Source organism: Leopardus geoffroyi, chromosome D1 (genome assembly GCF_018350155.1).
Source record: "Leopardus geoffroyi isolate Oge1 chromosome D1, O.geoffroyi_Oge1_pat1.0, whole genome shotgun sequence".
In the NCBI taxonomy this organism is placed as follows: Eukaryota; Metazoa; Chordata; class Mammalia; order Carnivora; family Felidae; genus Leopardus; species Leopardus geoffroyi.
Window position 1 is genome coordinate 55,288,787 of NC_059329.1, and position 18,893 is coordinate 55,307,679.

The 18,893-nt window shown below is 36.8% G+C and overlaps 1 protein-coding gene across 3 annotated transcripts in view; it reads right to left on the minus strand.

Moving 5' to 3' along the window:
• The window catches only part of ACER3 (alkaline ceramidase 3), a 171,240-nt gene that overhangs the window by 68,472 nt on the left and 83,875 nt on the right, over positions 1-18,893 (minus strand). For 2 of the 3 annotated variants that reach the window (XM_045483902.1, XM_045483903.1), the window contains exon 3: positions 3,030-3,082. The exons of the other annotated variant lie outside the window; for it this stretch is intronic. In XM_045483902.1, the coding sequence (XP_045339858.1) occupies positions 3,030-3,082 (53 nt within the window). The remainder of the gene's footprint in view (positions 1-3,029; positions 3,083-18,893) is intronic. 3 annotated transcript variants of the gene reach the window in all.

An 18,893-nucleotide genomic window follows, 5' to 3' on the forward strand; every position in this document is an offset into this window, starting at 1 on the left:
ATGGCATCACAATTTTGTGAGTATACTTAAAGCAATTAACTTATATACTTTAAAATGGTGAACTTTATGGAATGTGCATTAAATCTTTAAAAAAAAAGATTCATCGACATATCCACAATACTATCAACAAAATCAGGAAATTAACATTAATTTATTACTACCACGTAATCCTCAGGCTTCATCCAAGTTTTTCTAAGTGTCCCAATATCATAAATGTAAACACACACACACACACCCCATCCAGTCCAGAATCACACACTATATGTAGTGGTCATGTCTTTTTGGTGTTTTTCAATTTCAAACAGTTCTTCAGTCTTTTAATTTTATGACCATGGATACTTTTGAAGATTACATGCCAGTTATTTTATAGAATGTCACTCAATTTGATTTTGCCTGATGTTTCCAATATGACTAGATTCAGATCATGCATCTTTGGCAAGAATATCAGAGAAGTGATGCTATGTTCTTGCCACTGTATCTTGTCAGGTGGCACACAATTTTGATTTGTCCCATCACTGAAGATACTCACTCTATTTGACTAAGGTTGTTCACTGCTCCTTCACTGTAAAGCTACTTTTTCCCTTTATAATTATTTTATGGTAAAGTACTTCAAAACTATGTAAATTCAGCATCAAATTTTTAACTTACTCATTTACTTATGATCACGTATTGTTTCAATTATATATAGCTTATTATTTTAGTATGACTTCATAATTTCCCATTTTGTTCAATGGGTTATATGCTCAATGGGTTTGGTAACTATTATAAACTGTTACTATCAATATTTATTTTGATGCTCAAATTGTCCCAAATTTGGCCCATGGGAACCCCTTTAAGTTGGTTTCCAGTGTTCTTCTGACATGTGCCCATCATTCTTTTAGCTTTTCCATTCTTTCTAGCATAAAAAGATGTTCTAGGTTCATAATGTCCTTTTTTCTGCCTTATTATTTTTTTAAAGATTTTATTTATTATTATTATTTTTTAAAGTAAACCCTATTCCCAACATGGGGCTCGAATCCACGACCCTGACATCAAGAGTCACATGCTCCACCAACTAAGCCAGCCAGCCACCCCAGCACCGTTCCTTTTAAATGGAGAATGGTTTTTAGAAACCAGATCTGAATGTTAGGTATGCTCTTCTGCTCCCATGCCGGCAGACCTAGAAAATGGATGTATATATGTGTATATAAAAATATATGTGTGTGTATATATAAATATATAGGAGATACATCATTTATAAACTGTGGGTGATTTTGGTCAAATCAATTAGCCTCTTTCAGTTCTAGTACTGGAATTTATAAAACATGGTAATAACTACTTAAGATACTCTATATGAAAGCACTTCATGATAGCTAGAGCTGGAAAAATTCCAATTATTTTTTAGTATGATCAAACACGAAGCCTTATTTTCAGGGTCTATATTTCAGCTGTTGCTCACTGGTATCACCATTCTCACTGTTGGAACTCTTACCCTATAGCTGTTAAATATTTTGAACAACATTCCTGCAATTTTTCACCATTCTCGAAACACATTTTAAGTGCTCGTTTTATCACTGTTGTCACATATACCAAACAATGAAATGACTCCCCGCCTCTCCATGGCACAATGGAAGTCTGGTATGTCATTTCATCCTTTCAGTACCTAGAAAGTTTTAACTAAATCTTTCAAATTTTGGTTAAATGTCTTTGACTTTTATACATTCTTCCAAACTCTACTGTGATGCCACAGATTTGTACTTCTTTTTAAAAATAATTTTCATATTATGCCATTGTTTGTAAGTCTGTTTTTCTGCTAGAAAGTGTGAGAAGTATGTTCTATGCTCAATTAAGTCAGATCAGTGTCTTATTCAATTGTGTATTCTCCAGAGCAAGCACAACCTACACACAGAACACCTTACTATAAATACGTGTTGAATATCAGAGTCAATCCTAAAAAATTCTTACACATTTAATATAGATGTAATTAATAATTCATAGACTGTTGTATTCACAAATCCTTCTGGAATAGCACTGTCCAATCCAGCAGCCACCAGCCTTATCTGGCTACTGAGTGTTTGAATGAACCTAATCCAAACTGAGATATATACCTTATTTCAAGATAAGAAACATTTCATTAATACATTTTTATACTGATTATATGTTGAAATAATATTTGCATATGTTGGGTTAAATGAATGCATTATTAAAATTAATTTCAACTATTTCTTTTTAACATGGCTTTTCTTAATGTGGCTCCCAGAAAATTTTAAATTGCATATATCCTCATGTTATATTTCTACCGGACAGTGCTGTTCCAGAAGTTTCTAGGTTATTAATGAGGAATAAAGAGCTCAAAAGATTGGGGCACCTGGGTGGCTCAGTCAGTTAGGCGTCTGACTTCGGCTCGGGTCATGATCTCGGGGTTCCTGAGTTCAAGCCCCACATCAGGCTCTGTGCTGACAGTTCGGAGCCTGAAGCCTGCTTTGGATTCTGTGTCTCCCTATCTCTCTTCCCCTCCCCCTCTTGCACTCTATCTCTCTCTCAAAAATAAACAAACATTAAAAAAAAAAAAAAAGAGGTCAAAAGATTTATGACTAGATATATAGCCTCCTTAGAGCAAGGACAGTAAAATCCCTGCATAGCCCTAACACTTTGCTAGCTAGAGGAACCATCCATTCAAATGGATGCTGTAAGACAGACATGAGGAAATGCAGGCATCTAAGAATATACTACCTTGGTGAATTGTCTTTTTAAAATGCACCCAGGGGTCTGTACTCTGCAATCCTTCTCTAACACTTCATGCCTGCACAGAGGTAGTCAACGCTATACTGCTCTCACTTGTTTTCTCTATGAATAATTTATTTGCTCGCCTCTTTATTCCACTTAGTCAATTTGGATCCTCTGGCCTGAAGTAAAAAGAGATTTTTAATCTCTTTTTTTTCCTTTAGTCGCTTGTCTCAACAGCATCCTCTAGTAATGTATTCTTCCCTCAAATTTGAAGTGTCTGGGTGAAGAGAAATAAGCATTTAGTTAATTTTGTCATTACTGACCTGCATTTCATATTTCAGAGTCATGTGGAAGCACCAGGATCCCATTCCTACCACTGAAATTAAAACAAACAAATAAAAAAAAAAGATTAGCATGAAATTCTTTGGGGGTAGCCAGAGTGACTTGAGAAGGTAATATGACATTACAAAGCACTGAGTTTTAAGAACGAAGTTTATGAAATCTTATGGCAGGATATAGTAGACTCTGCATAAGCTCTATAATTGATGAAATTTTGATATAGAAAAAAAAAAAAACCAAGTACAGGACAAGTTCTCATAAATTCCCTCTACTAAGTGGACTTATTGGATTAATCAATATTCTCCATTCTTTCTATAAAATATACTACCCAATGCTCAGGATAAGTCTTTTTTTTTTTTTTTTTTTGAATGTATATAGAAGTTTACTGAATACACCACAAGGGAGGGGCGGGCAGGCAGGACAGCAAAGGAGAGACTGTCTACCTCTTAAGATAAGCTTTAGTGTTTACAGGTAGTTAGCTACTCTTTAGTACTTCCTAGCACTTCCAGCCCAGCCAAATAGCTGAATTGTATACTAAGAGTCAGACAGTTCTGTTTGTTACCAAACCTGTTAATGCCACTGTATGTAGTTATCAGAAATATGATTCCAAAGAAAGCCGTTGTTTCTCCAGAAACTATTTAAAATGCTCAAAATGGACTCAATAAAAGAGAGTTGCTAATAAAAACTGCTGTTGAATTAAGCGTGGGTAAGATATGTTAGATTGAGAAAAACAGTAAAAATTTAAAGATTGTATTTATATCTCAAAGTTCTTTCCAAGTGCCTCTATTTTAAATAAACTGTTCATTTTAGGGTTTTTAAAAATTTTTGTTTTTAATCCAAGAAAGTCTAAGGAGAACTATTAATTAGGATCCCATATTTAAAGGCCACACTGTATATCAAATAATTGTCAAAGATTATACATTATATGTTCGAATTAAAATAAAATTTTAAGGTAGGTGTTTATATTATCTTTTCAATAATTCTATGCTTTGAAGTTTTAAAAATTAGCTGACCAAATACAAGCCCCTATCAAACCTGATAAAAAAAGTTTCTACTGTGATATATTAAACAATTCCACAAGCACTTACTGAGCACCTCCTATTTGCCAAATTCAGTTACAGTTACAAAGATAAGATTCAGTCATTGACCTGAATGAAGCATATAGTCTAATGGAAGAGACAGGCAGTTAAAATGCCAGTAGATGGAGATATAATAAAGAGATATGCAGAATACCACGAGAGCACAGAAGAAGGGCACTTACAAAGAAAGACAGAGAAAAGAAACCAGGGGAGTTAGCCTTAAGGATGGTTAAGAGCCTTAAGGGTGGTTAAGATGGTCAACAAACATGGTAAATGGGGGTATCACAAAATTGTACAAAGCCACTTGAGAAAAATTTCAAGTTCTGTTACCATTGCTTTTTTAAAAAAAGTCACTAAATGTGTTATCACATATTTTTTAATATTCAAAATGAAATGACAGAAGTAAACAATTACTGTACTCATTCTAAAGAAATGAGGAAGTAGAATAGTTGAGGTCTTTTTACCAAGGGAGAAATTAGAAGGTGCAAAGGTGGATAAATTAATGGAAGGGGGGTTGGGGAACCCACAAACTGTGAGATAAAGGCATACAATATACTAAGAATAAAAATGAAATGCAGAGGGATGAGGCACCTGGGTGGTTCAGTCGGTTAAGTGTCTGACTTCAGCTCAGGTCATGATCTCGTGATTCGTGAGTTTGAGTCCCGAGTCGGGTTCTGTGCTGACAGCTCAGAGCCTGGAGCCTGCTTAGGATTCTGTGTCTCCCTCTCTCTCCCTCTGCCCCTGCCCCATTCGTGCTCCGTCTCTCTCTCCCAAAAATAAACAAACATTAAAAACATTTTTTTTTTTTAATGTAGAGGGATGACTATTCATTTTGAAAGGTAGACTGGCTACTTAATCATGATTTGGTCAAGAATTTTTTTTGTCCAAACCTTCTCAAATGTTCTCTTGTACTGTTTATCATATAGCATTAAAAGTCTGATTTTCAGAGATCTCTACAATTTACTTCCTTTCAACAATCTACTGAGAAAGCAAAGAAATGTAATAGAACAGCATCACCTTTCTCGACACAATATTTTCTATTTTGCCACCTTAAAGCAAACTATTTTTGCTAAAGCTTATCAGCTTTATCAAGATATAATTCATATACTATAAAATTAATTTAAAATGCACAATTCAACTGTTTTTAAATGTTCAGACTGTGCAACCATCATCACCTAATTTTAGAATAGTTTTATCATCCCAAAGAGAAATCTCCTATCTATCAGTAGTCACTCCCTATTTCTCCTCACCTCTCCCCACTCCTCAGTCCTAGATAATCACTAATGTATTTTCTGTCCCTATAGATTTGCCTCTTCTGGACTTTTCATATAAATAGAATCATACAGTATGTAGCCTTTTACATCTGGTTTCTTTCACTGAGCATATTTTCAAGGTTCATTCACATTATAGCATATATCAATAATTTCTTTCTTTCATGGATGAATAATATTCTATTCTGTGAACACACTACATTTTATTCATCCATTCACCAGTTGATGGAACTTGTTACAAATTGCACGTCTGTGTCCCCACCTCCCAAATTGATATGTTGAAGCTTTAACCCCAAATGTGGAGCCTTTGGGTGTGGAGACTTTAGAAGGTAATTAAGTTGAGAAGAGGTCAGGAGGGTAAGGTCCCCTTGATGGTACTAGTGTCTTCCTAAGAAGAGGAAAAGCCAGGACCTCACTCTCTTATCTGCCTGCATGCCAACAGGAGAGGGAGAGGCCCCATGTCAGCTCTGTGCTGATAGTTCAGAGCCTGGAGACTGCTTGAAATTCTGTGTCTCCCTCTCTCTGTCCCTCCCTCATTCACACTCTGTGCCTGTCTCTCTCTCTCTCAAAAATAAATAAACATTAAAAAAAAAAAAACTATCAGATTTTAACAGATTAAATTCCAAAGTCCATGATTTAGTCTAAATAAATCTATATAAATCTATAAATCTAAGTCTATTTTTAGTCTAAATCTTCAGCCTAAGGTAATTCTCTGCTTCTGTGTGAACCCTGAAGATTCTCATTTTATCTAACAGTATTCCATACTGTTACCCCCTCAGGACCAATGCTCTCCTTCCTTCCCTGAAGCAGCATGTCTCCTTCTAGTAAAGGCCAACCAGGCTCTTGTGCTCTAGGATATCATCTGTTCTCTTAAATCTTCAACTTATTAGCACCTTTCTCTCCTGTCTCTTTAACATCTACTTCTCTAAGGGACTGTTACATATTCTCTCATAGTATCTCCAAAGCCACCTTTCCACCCCATTACCTATGCTTCTTCACTTCCCTGAGTTTTCAAAAGAACTGTCTCCATTTCCTTACCTCTATTCCCCATCGATTCCTCAAACCTCTTCACACCACTAAAACAGCGCTTTTCTGTCTTCATCTTACTCTCTTACTGGCAGTTAGTAACTGAAATACTTTCCTCTCTAGTTTTCTGTAATGCCCTATTCTCCTGGTTTTTATCTCATGACTGCTTCTTCCTAGGTTCCTTTGTTGGCTCCTTCTATCCTTCAGGTCTAAATCAGGGGCTGTAAACTCAAATGCCCAGAGAGGCATTTAAGTAAAATAGCTAAGTGAAGAACAATAAGGAACAGTAGAGGTTGTGGTCAAATGTATAGACCAGTCTGAAGAGAACAGCCTGCGCTGACAGCTCCCATGCAGAAATACAGGCTCAGTGATGCTGTGTCTTCTAATTATTCAAGAGAAGGCAAAGATCTGGATTTCTATGGGAACTCTCTCAATTTTCAAACATGGACAACTAATTTTATTTAAAATAATTTTTTTAACGTTTATTTATTTTTGAGAGAGAGACAGAACACGAGCCGGGGAGGGGCAGAGAGAGAAGGAGACACAGAATCCGAAACAGACTCCAGGCTCTGAGCTGTCAGCACAGAGCCCAATGCGGGACTTGAACTCACAAGCAGTGAGATCATGACCTGAGGTGACCTTAACTGACTAAGCCACCCAGATGCCCCTGGGCAACTAATTTTAAAATGGTTAAATTTTAAATTTAACCCAATCAAAACACGTCTACATGCCAGATTCTGCCTTTGGGTGATGAACTTGTGGTATTTATATTCATCTTCAGCCATCTTCTCTTTCTACGTTCATTCCCTCAGGTGATCCCATCAGTTCCCACAGCTTTAAATACCAACTTTTGACAATGATGCCTAACCCCCTCCCCTGAACTCCAATCTCACATATTTTAACATCTACCTGACTCCGCATTTAATGTCTCACAGGCATTTAAAAGCTCAACACAATCAAAACGGAATGCAAGATATTCTCTCCACACGGTTGCATAAACTAGAAACCTAGAAGTCAACTGAAAATCTTTTTTTTAACCCCCACATTTAACACATTAATAACCCCTATTGGCACTCTCTCCAAAATACATCCCAAGTCATCCACTTCTCTCCAGTGTCCACTGGTGCTGTCCCAGTGTAAACCACTATCATCTCTCACTTGGACCACTGCAACAGTCTGTTAACTGGTTTCCCAGCTTGCACTTTTACTGTCTACAAAACCATTCTCAGGGCGCCTGGAGGACTTGGTTGGTTGAGCATCCGACTTTGGCTCAGGTCAGGATCTCGCAGTTTGTGAGTTCAAGCCCCACGTCGGGCTCTGTGCTGACAGCTCAGAGCCTGGAGCCTGCTTCAGATTCTGTGTCTCCCCTCTCTCTGCCCCTCCCATGCTCATGTTCTGTCTCTGTCTCTCAATAATAAATAAATGTTAAAAAAAAAAATTAAAAAAAAAACCCATTCTCCACAAAGCATCCGGGATGATCTTTTAAAAGCATAAACAGCATCATGTCACATTCCTACTAAAAACCCTCCACTGGCTTTTAGAATAAAATCCAGATGCTTTACTCTGGCCCTGCACGATCTGGCTCTTGCCTAAATGCCTCCAAATTCGTGTTTTGCCACTTTCCCCCCTTAACTACTACAGAACATTAAGGGAGAGAAAGCAAACAGATAATTACTATATGGTGTATTAAGTGGTGTGGTAAAGATATGCATTGTATTCAGTGGGAGCACAGAAAAGGGTCCTCCAATTCTATCAGGGACTGAGGAAAGTTTAAAAGGCAGGCTTTCTAGAGGAAATGATACTATGCCAAGTCCTGAAGGACAGACATGCTGAATTTGCCAGACAACAGAAGGTTAAAGGCAGACATGTAAAAATATAGGTGGTTCTGAAAATAGCAAGTCGTTTGATATAAAGTATCAAGTACACCCAGGACAGTTGTAGAAGATGAGGCCAGTAAAGGCAGAGAATCCAGATTAGCACCAAACTGCCAAGGCATCCAGATTTTCAAACAGTTATCTCTTTTAAAAAGAAAATGATTGAATTAAAAGTGGCATGCCCGGCTGGAGAACCCTGGCAAAGTTTTAGCACAGTTAACCAGTTCTCACCACTAACATGCTACAATTTGTCAACAGGTGTATATTTTCTGAATAGTATCCCAACTAGCACAAATAAGAAATTCAAGAATAGAGAGGTTGAGTTGCCCAAGCCAAAGGAACAAATGTGAAATGTGTGAAAACAAAACAACATTCATTGATCCTTAAATTATACAAATTAGAAATTCTGGAGATTCTTTAAAAGGAATCTAAACATTTTCTTTTTTTTTTTTTGCTCTTGACATGTAAATCGACTCAATCCCATGGAGAATGAGACAATTAATGTAAGGGTGATTGTTAGCCAACATTTCATCACAATGTTTCCCTTAAAAGTCTGAGGCATCAAAGTTAAAATAAAATTCACATTTATAGGAATTATCTAGAACGTTCCAAAAAACAAGCAACAGGGACAAGTTTCCCCACATGGCCATGGCTAAAGTGAAAACCGAGGCAGTCAAATAGTAATGGAATTGGAATAAAAAGGTCAATGTACCATCTTCTAATTAGATGTTCATATTCACAGCACTTCAGTACAGTTTCAAGTCTCTCAAGCATGTAATAGAATTTCACTGAGTTAGAACCTCTTGATTTAAATATTCTGGCAGGCTACCAGTCAAAGTTTTTCAAGGTTACAACAGAATACAGATATGTTCCAATACCGATTTATTTTGATCCATTTGACTGACCATACCATGGAAAGAGTGTATAAAGGCTTTGGAATCAGATCTAAACTACATTCCCAAGTCTATCACTTATTACTTATCTATTTTGGCAAATTGCTTAAGTCTCTTTGAGACCCAGATATCTAAACTGTAAAATAAAGGTAACAATGTTTATCATTGAAAGGTTGCTATGAGGATTACCTCGCATATACCTGACATATAGTAGGCATCAATAAATTTTATTTTCTAGTCCCTAACTCAAGCTATTAAAAAAATTCACGTAAGGGCACCTGAGTGGCTCAGTTGGTTAAGAGTTTTGGTTTTGGCTCAGGTCATGATCTCACGGTTTGTGGGTTCGAGTCCTGCATTGGGCTCTGAGCTGACAGTGTGGAGCCTGCTTGGGATTCTCTCTCTTTCCTTTTTTCTCTCTGTCCTTCCCCCTCTCTCACTCTGTCTTTCTCAAAATAAATTTAAAAACTTAAAAATTTTTTTTAAAAATTCATGTACATAGAGAATGCAGTCATTAGATTTCTGAAGTAGGTTAGCTTATTTACCATGACAGAAAGTTAAAGGTCCACGAACAACTGAGCTCCTTTTAAAGTCTATCATGATTTACCAAAATGTATAAGAAGGGACCCCGAATAAATGAAAAAGGAGAAGGGCATATTATTATAAAGTATCAAAGGCATTAATGGTGTAAGGTGTGATTATTTTAAAATTATGAACTCAGGTTAGAGATTCTGGTGTTATTGGTGGTGTCAAAACAATGCCAGCTACAATTATAGGGTATGCATGTTTGTACTTTCCTGGTGAAGTTAGCATTCACATTAGAAACAAAATGCACTACTGTATTAGAGAGGTAGTAGAATGTAGTGATTAAAAGAATGAGCTTTGGAGAGGTGTCCTAAGAAGTTTGTACTTTATGCCTAAACTGATGAGAAGCCATTTAAGGTATTTAATAAGAGCTTTTCTAATTGTTTCCCACCTACCCTAAGGGGAACTGATCACATTCTCTTTTCTAATTTAATACTTACCTAGTATATAGCCTTATTATAGTACCACATATACATACAGGAGCCAGAATATCCTATTTATTTAGCCTTATCAGTGTATTGTTTTGGACTCCTTTCTCCTGTCCCACTCAGCATCAATGAGGATGCTGATGGGCTACTACATTAGTTTAGCAATTCATGGGCGACAGTAGTAACTACATTAGAATGGTAGGCAGAATAATGGCTCCCAAAGACGTCTGCATCTCAATCCCAAAACCTATGAATGAATATGTCACTTTAAATGCCAAAGATGATCTTGCAAATGTGATTAAGTTAAGGACCTTGCATTGAGGAGATTATCCTAGATTATTATAGTATGTCCACCTGATCACCTGAGTCCTCAAAAGCAGGAAACTTTGGGAGATGGGACTACGGAAAAATGCTCAGAGATGTAAAGTTTCTAGCTTTGAAGATATAGGAAAGTGGCCATGTGCCCAGGAAGGCTACAGAACGCTAGAAAGGGACGATGAGCCATGTAAATTGGAAAAGACGAGAAAACTGACTCTCTCTTAGAGCCCCCAGAAAAAAAAAAACACAGACCTGCCAACCTTGATTTTAGCTCAGTGAGACTTGTGTCAGAATTCTAATCTATAGGGGCGCCTGGGTGGCGCAGTCGGTTAAGCGTCCGACTTCAGCCAGGTCACGATCTCGCGGTCCGGGAGTTCGAGCCCCGCGTCAGGCTCTGGGCTGATGGCTCAGAGCCTGGAGCCTGTTTCCGATTCTGTGTCTCCCTCTCTCTCTGCCCCTCCCCCATTCATGCTCTGTCTCTCTCTGTCCCAAAAATAAATAAACATTGAAAAAAAAATTAAAAAAAAAAAAGAATTCTAATCTATAGAACTATAAGATAACAAATTTATTTTATTGTTTTAAGCTACTTAATTTCTGGTGCTTTGTTATAGTAGCAATAGAAAACCAGTATGATTGGGGTGCCTAGGTAGCTCAGTCAGCTAGGTGTCTGACTTGATTTTGGTTCAGGTCATGATCTCACAGTTCGTGAGTTCGAGCCCTGCCATGTAGGGCTCTGCACTGACAACATGGAGCCTGCCTGGGATTCTCTCTCCCTCTCTCGCTGCCTGTCCCCTGCTCACATGCTCTGTTCTCTCTGTCTCTCAAAATAAATAAACATTAAAAAAATAAAACAACACGATTACTAACAATGGCTAGTATATTAGTTAATAAACTGGTGTCTGAAGTGCCTTTAAAAACTCTTGCCTAAGTGGGGCACCTGGGTGGCTCGGTTGGTTAAGCATCTGACTTTGGCTCAGGTCATGATCCCCCGGTTTGTGGGTTCAAGCCCCGCATCGGGCTCTGTGCTGACAGCTCAGAGCCTGGAGCCTGTTTCAGATTCAGTGTCTCCTCCTCTCTCTCTGCCCCCGCCCCCCATGCTCATGCTCTGTCTCTCAATAATAAATACATGTTAAAAAAAAAAGTTTTTTTTAAACTCTTGCCTAAGAACTTTGGCTCCTCTAAAGACTATTAGAAAAAGTAAAAAGGCTTAAGTTACAAACTGGGAGTACATATTCACAATACATTATCTGACAAAGGATTCATAACCAGAAAATGCAATACAAAAATCAGTAAGAAAAAGACAACCCAATTTTAAAATGGGCAAAAGACTTGTAGAGTCTTGTAGAGTCATTACAAAAGATGCTATCCAACAGGCCAAAAAGTTTTTGACAAGTGCTCATTATCATTATTCAATGAAGAAATCTAATTAAAACCTCAATGAGATATCACTACACACCAAACCAGAATGACTAAAATTAAAAAGACTAATAAGCATGGGCAACAATGTGGAAGAACTGGAACTCTCACATATGGCTGGTGTGAGTATAAAATGGTCTAACCATTTAAAAAATTGTTTTGACAGAGTGCCTGGGTGGCTCGGTCAGGTTCAGGTCACGATCTCACGGTTCATGGTTTCAAGCCCTGCTTTGGGCTCTGAGCTGACAGTTCAGAACCTGGAGCCTGCTTTGGATTCTGTATCTCCCTCTCTTTCTCTCTGCTCCTCTCCCACTTGTGCTCTCTCACTCTCTCTCAAGAATAAATATTTAAAAATAAAAATAAAAAATTGGCAGTTTCTAATTAAGTTTAAATGCAGACTACCCTATGACCTAGCAATTCTACACCTGGGCATATCTAAAAGAAATGAGTGCACGTGTCCATCAAAAGACATATTCAATATCCACAGAATCTTTATTCACAAAAGTCCCAAACCAAAAATAATCCAAATGCCCTTAACAGAAAAATGGGCAAATGAATTATATTATATTCACACAACAGGATATTACATATCAATACAAAGTGAATGAACTACTGACATTAAACACAGATGAATCTCAAAAACATTACATCAAGTGAAAGAATACAGATGCCAGAGGACATATTCTGTGACTCCATTTCCATAAAGTTCAAGAACACACAAATTAAAATATGGAACTAGAAGTCAGAATAGTAGTTACCTTTGGGAGAGTGTTGGCTGAAAAAGGGCACAAGGAAACTTTCTGGCCTAACTAAAATGTTCTGTATCTTGATGTGAGTGGTGGTCACATGGGTAAAATCTCATTGAGCTATATGTACACTTACGATCTGCACATTTTACTACATATGAAATATACCTCAATTTTTAAAAAGGAAGAATTGGGAGGTGGAAACCTCTTGTCTGCTGTGCTCCAAATATACTTTGCCCATCAAATACTCCCACGTAAGTGATTTTAGTACTATTCATACTGTTTCTGGAACTGGAACATCTATCCATGCCTCCAGGCAGGTTAAGAAACAAACAAATATTCCACAGGTAGAGGAAAAGTAAGAATACAAAATAACATGATAATAATGGATAGAGAGGATATGGTAATTGAAGGGAGAACCAAAGTAATTCTGTTTAAAGGTATCTATAGACAACAGAGGGGAATATCTGGACTGCCTAGGGAGGTTAAGGTATGTTCAACAGAATGGAGCTACAGTAAGCAATAATAATGGACATGATAACAGAAATGAGACTAGATGTTATAATTTCTTAATATTTATTTTCTTAGAACATAACTATCATTCAATTATCATCTTATTCTGGCTCCAGCCTGAAACATTTAAAATAAGTCACAACTGAGGCCATAGGAACCAGGTGAAGAGCCATTACAGCAGCCTGCTTTCCACCTTAGGCTATTTCTTACCATGCTTTCTACTGGCCCACTTTAACTTTCTACCAGGCACCTTTCCTGGCCGTCTCATTTCCTCACTTCCTGTCCACGGACTACACAGGCGACTTAGGAATCTGTGGTTGAGCCTGTCCCTGGGTTTTGGCTACTAGGCTGAACATGTTCATTCAAAGTATAGTCATATAAAAACCACACGTGCATATGCACAAAGATTAAGAAATATTAACCAAAACATGAAAACACCTTTTCTGTTGGGTGATCTTACTATCACATTACTTTTTCAACAGATTAGAAAAAAAGATCATTGATGTTTCTGGCGATGTCTGAAAAACTGAAGCTAAAACTTATTTATTACCAATAAATAAGTTATAAGCAGGTTATAAAATGATTTCTAAAGGTCTTTTCCACAGCACATTGATTTTATGTCTGTTTCATTACAAACTGTAATTGCTATAATCTAAAAGGTTATTAGTCTAGTTTATAGTCCACTCACTTTGCCCTAGAACAAAAGGCACGATGTTCTTAAGATCATTTCAGAGGACTTTGATTTAGCCTGGCAGTGGCAGACTCTAGGTAAGATCATAACTAAACTTAAGGCTATTCCATGCAAAAAATTTTCAATGGTCCTTTTCACGAGGAAATGACTTTGTGTCTCTGTGACATTTCTACTTCAATAACTTTCATTTCAGCACTAGACTTAGAAAGAGATAATAAAGATCTTTATATATGTTTTGACTATATTACAACTCATTTTTTTTGTTGTTGACAATTACCTACTTATTTAGATAAACTCACAACAAATACATTTGTACAACTACAAACAAATTTTGTAAGTTTGGGGGTAAAGAGAAAAATTAAATCTCATGAAAGAAAATTAAATCTTGTGAAAAAGGTTTCTTTTGGCATGGTTCTATTTTAGATTATGAACAGTTTTAAATTACTGGTTTATGGCATAATGATTTAAAGCATAGAGATCTGAGTTCAAGGTATTGCTCATCATTTACTAATTTTGTGATCTTGGTCAAATTACTTCTCAAATACTCACTTATAAAATGAGGTTAAAGAGTTCCTCATAGGTTGTGGAGAATTTTAAATGACATAATATAAATTAATATACTTACCACAGAGTCTGGTACATTATAAGTGCCTTATAAATGATAATTATTGTTGTCTCTTCAAGCTCCATCAATGTTAACAGCAAATTTTATGGCCTCATAAAAATTAATGACTAAGCCATAGTCACATGAAGCCTGGAAAATTCTGAAAGTCCTAACATCAAACATTAAATAGTAACCAGGCAGGCAGAATTTAGCTTCAAATAACTTGTCTTTGCTTTTCAATTTATTCTCCTAGTTTTATTATGAGACAAGGAGTATTAAACTCATCTGTCTATATAAATAATTTTGCTGGTTTCAAAAATATTTCAAATTATTTACTTAAAACAAATATTATGTTCCTATTCCCCCTTCAATTTAATAGCATTTCTACTTTTCTAATAGACTTATTAGAAAGATAATCAGAGGCAACACCTTTGATTCTCCTATTGATGTTATGAACATCTCTTCCTTTCATAAACTGTATACATAGAGAATACAGTAGAAAAATAACCCAAAAGAGAAAGATTTTTAGACTAAGGGACTTGGGTGGTTCCAAAGCAGCTATAACTGGGATGGTAAATTCAGTTGAAATCAGGCTTATAAGAAGAACTGGCAATTGCTCAGGGACACAGGATGGGAAAAAAATAACATTTTTAACTCTTTAACTTCTTTAATTCTTCCTCATTGTACTTGGTATCTCTTCTTCCTAACACTGAACATACCCTTCAGTACATACTCAATTATAAAATTATTTAATACCTGTCTCTGCTGCTAAACCATAAGCTCCAAATAACAATGACTGAAGAATGATACCTAGTATATAATAGATTCTCAGTAAACATTTGTTGCAGGAATTGGAAAATGACTAAATTCTTGGTGGATTTAGGTTCCAAGCCAGAACACAATATACCTCATAAATAACTAACAGTCTGTCCCTAATATGCCTCAACACAACATGAAAGTTCCCAATTCTTTCTTAAAATCTCCCTCAACTCCAAAAATTAAGTGCATCTCAAGTAGTTATTAAGGATTTTTTATCACAAAATTAAAATACTGAAAATCTTGTTGACGTATTTACTAAATACCCTTGGATTTGTTAATCAAATCTCTGTTTCCAGATAAAGTTTATTCTGTGCGTGTGTGTGTGTGTGTGTGTGTGTGTGTGTGTGTCATAAACACACATACACACATATTTTAGGGGGGAGACTTATCTCAGTAAAAAATTCAAACAAGTATATATATGAAAAAGAAGTCTTAGCAAAAATGTCTGATGTTCAAGGTGTGTAAAAGAAAGCATTAATTCATTCATCAAACATTCTCACATGTTTAGTTTGCATCAGGGATTGCTGAATGCCAGAAATCCGGAAGAGTAAGACTCAGCCCTGCTTTCAGGAAGTTCAGAAGGAACAGACACTTAAAAAACAGATTATGACAGTTAATATGTACAGTGATATGCTTGCAATCACAAAAGGAAGAATGAGGTATAGGAGTAATACAGAGAAGAGACTGTTAGATCAGCAAACACATCCTTCCTGTAATTACTGTCCATTTTGTTCCTATATTTATTTATTCCAAATCTATTGTTTACTGTTAAACTGCTTGGTATTCTGGCATGCAGACAATTAGTGCTCAATAAATCTATTTAAAAAGTAAACACTTAGGGCACCTGGGTGGCTCAGTTGAGCATCCTACTCTTGGTTTCGGCTCAGGTCATGATGCCAGGGTCATGGGATCAAGTCCCATGTCAGGATCTGTGCTGAGGGTAGAACCTCCTTGGGGTTTTCTCTCTCTCTCTCTCTCTCTCTCTCTCACTCTCATTCTCACTCTCCCCCAACCCCCAGCTGCTAAGCCAGCTAGTGCACGCTCTCTCTCTCTCTCTCTCAAAATAAATAAAATAAAGTAAAAAAATAAACCCTTATTTTGAAAATACTTCAAGATATTACAGAATTTATAAAAATATTACAATGAGCTCCTATATAACCTTAACAAGATTCACTAACATTTTGCCATCTTTCTATTTACATAAAAAATGTACATAAAATAAAGTAATATGCACATTAGTGTTATTTTGTTGAAACGTTTGAGAGTAAGTTGATGAGACTATGACCTTTACCCCCAAATTCTTTACCAGGTATCTCCAAACAGGAACGTTCTTACATAATCACAATGCACTGATCAAATTCAGTAAACTTATATGAACGCCATATTACTATCTAATATACAGTCCTTATTCAAATTTCACTGATTTGCCCAGTGCTGCCCTTTAGACTTTCTTCTCTGCGTGCTGCAAATCCCATATTGCACTTATCTGTTAACCTGGAACACTTCTTCAATCTTTATCTTTCACTACTTTTAACAATTTTTGAAGCAAACAGGTGAACTGTTCCACAGAATACCCCTTAATTTGTTTGAATTATTTATTTATTGATTGACTGATTGTTTCCTCATCATTTGATTAAGGTTATGCACTTTTGGCAGAGATATTGTATAAGTGATGTTTCCTTTTCAGTGCATCACACCAGGAAAAACCAATTGTTAGTCTGTATCATTATTAATGTTAACTTAAAAATTTTTTTTAAATATTTTATTTTATTTTTGAGAGAGAGAAAGAGACAGCGTGAGCAGGGGAGGGGAAGAGAGAGAGGTAGACACAGAATCCAAAGCAGGCTCCGGGCTCCGAGCTGTCAGCACAGAGCCCGAGATGGAGCTCAAATTCACAAATGACGAGATCATGACCTGAGCTGAAGTCAGACGCTCAACTGACTGACCCACCCAGGCGCCCCAGTGATGTTAACTTTGATTACTTGAATAAGGTGATATCTGCCACATTTGTGTTTTTCCATTTGTAATTAATGAGTAATCTGTCAGAAGATACTTTCAGGCTGTGTAATTATGTTTTCCACTTTCACCCAGTATTTTTAGCATTCACTGATGACTCTTGTCTCAATCAATCATTACTATGATGGTTGCAAGAAAATAGATGGATTAAAAAAAAAAAAAAGAACCCAAATCTATCATTCTGTTTATAGTTATTAGTTGGCAATTCCACTTTTTAAAAATTTTTATTGGGGCGCCTGGGTGGGGCAGTCGGTTAAGCGTCCGACTTCAGCCAGGTCACGATCTCGCGGTCCGTGAGTTCGAGCCCGGCGTCGGGCTCTGGGCTGATGGCTCGGAGCCTGGAGCCTGTTTCCGATTCTGTGTCTCCCTCTCTCTCTGCCCCTCCCCCGTTCATGCTCTGTCTCTCTCTGTCCCAAAAATAAATAAATGTTGAAAAAAAAAAACTTTAAAAAAAAATTTTTATTTACATTCCAGTTAGTTAACACGGTGTAGTATTAGTTTTAGGCGTACAATTTAGTGATTTAACACTTCATACAACACCTGGTACTCATCACAAATGCCTTCCTTAATCCCTATCACCTATTTCACCCATTTCCCTCCCTCCCCCATCCCCTTCCCTCTGGTAACCATCAGCTTGTTCTCTGTAGTTAAGAGTCTGTTTCTTGAGGCGCTTGGGTGGCTCAGTTGGTAAAGCTTTCAACTTCAACTTTGGCTCAACCCATGATCTTGTGGTTCATGAGTTCAAGCCCCGCGTCAGGCTCTGTGCTAACAGCTCAGAGCCTGGAGCCTGCTTCAGATTCTGTGTCTCCCTCTCTCTCTCTCTGACCATCCTCTGCTCGCACTCTGTCTCTCTCTCAAAAATAAATAACATTTAAAAAATTAAGAAAAAAAAAGTCTGTTTCTTGTCTTGGCAATTCTACTCTTAAAAAAAAAAAAAGCCTTCCCTTCTCATACCATTTGTTTGCTTGTGAGTATCAGTACAAACTTGTGGATTCTTTTTTTACATCATGTATTGTAACCCAATTCTGTCATTTTTCATTTGGAAGTTCAAATTGTCCTGGTTTGACCAACTGCCTTCTGTGTTGACATTATCCCCTCATTTTTTGGACACTTTCTACTTTTTGGCATGACAAAATGTTCCAGACTCATCTTGTAGTCTCATTGCCTCATCCCCAGAAGTCAGTCATTTCCCCAAGAAGTCTTCACATTCTTCCAGTGAGGAAGGATTTTTAGAAACCAAAGGCTCAACACTAGGTGTGTTCGCTGCTACATAAGACTCATTGCTTCCAGGCCCTTTCCTAAGATAAAACACGGGAAATCTTTTTGTTTGTTTTAATTATGCTGTTACCTCTAACTCCAATCCAATACCACAGAGTTCTTCCTTATTTTCCCCCATCCAAATTTATATCTTTCTTCGACATGAGAACCCTCACCTCCCAACAATACATTTCAATGTATTTCCTCATTTGCTTAATCCTGAAAGCCATACAAAAAGAACTTCAGAATTGCTATATTCATACCACTACAAATAATTAATAAACAAACAAACAAACAAATAAATAAATAAATAAA